A 556-nucleotide genomic window follows, 5' to 3' on the forward strand; every position below is an offset into this window, starting at 1 on the left:
CCACACCTGCATGGAGTGTGGGAAGAGTTTCAGCAGGAGCTCCAACCTGATCAGGCACCAGAGGACCCACACTGGGGAATGGCCCTACGAGTGTGGGGAGTGTGGGAAAAGCTACAGCCAGAGCTCCAGCCTGATTTTCCATCAAAAGATCCACACTGGGGAGAGGCCCTACAAGCGTGGGGAGAGTGGGAAGAGCTACAGCCAGAGCTCCAGCCTGATTTTCCATCAAAAGATCCACACTGGGGAGAGGCCCTACAAGCGTGGGGAGAGTGGGAAGAGCTACAGCCAGAGCTCCAGCCTGATTTTCCATCAAAAGATCCACACTGGGGAGAGGCCCTACAAGCGTGGGGAGAGTGGGAAGAGCTACAGCCAGAGCTCCAGCCTGATTTTCCATCAAAAGATCCACACTGGGGAGAGGCCCTACAAGCGTGGGGAGTGTGGGAAGAGCTACAGCCAGAGCTCCAGCCTGATTTTCCATCAAAAGATCCACACTGGGGAGAGGCCCTATGAGTGTTCTGAGTGTGGGAAAGGGTTTCGGATCCACTCACATCTCCTC

The 556-nt window shown here is 55.8% G+C and overlaps 1 protein-coding gene across 1 annotated transcript; it reads left to right on the forward strand.

The window, feature by feature from the left end:
* Positions 1–10: 10 nt before the first annotated feature.
* On the forward strand, positions 11–521 carry LOC121342584 (zinc finger protein 3-like; the record flags this gene model as incomplete). The annotated part of the gene is made up of 1 exon (XM_041417106.1): positions 11–521. A coding segment is annotated over exon 1 (511 nt), but the record flags the coding sequence as incomplete, so codon positions are not given.
* Positions 522–556: the final 35 nt, after the last annotated feature.

This window comes from Onychostruthus taczanowskii, unplaced genomic scaffold, assembly GCF_017590055.1.
Source record: "Onychostruthus taczanowskii isolate IOZ18803 unplaced genomic scaffold, ASM1759005v1 scaffold5456, whole genome shotgun sequence".
In the NCBI taxonomy this organism is placed as follows: Eukaryota; Metazoa; Chordata; class Aves; order Passeriformes; family Passeridae; genus Onychostruthus; species Onychostruthus taczanowskii.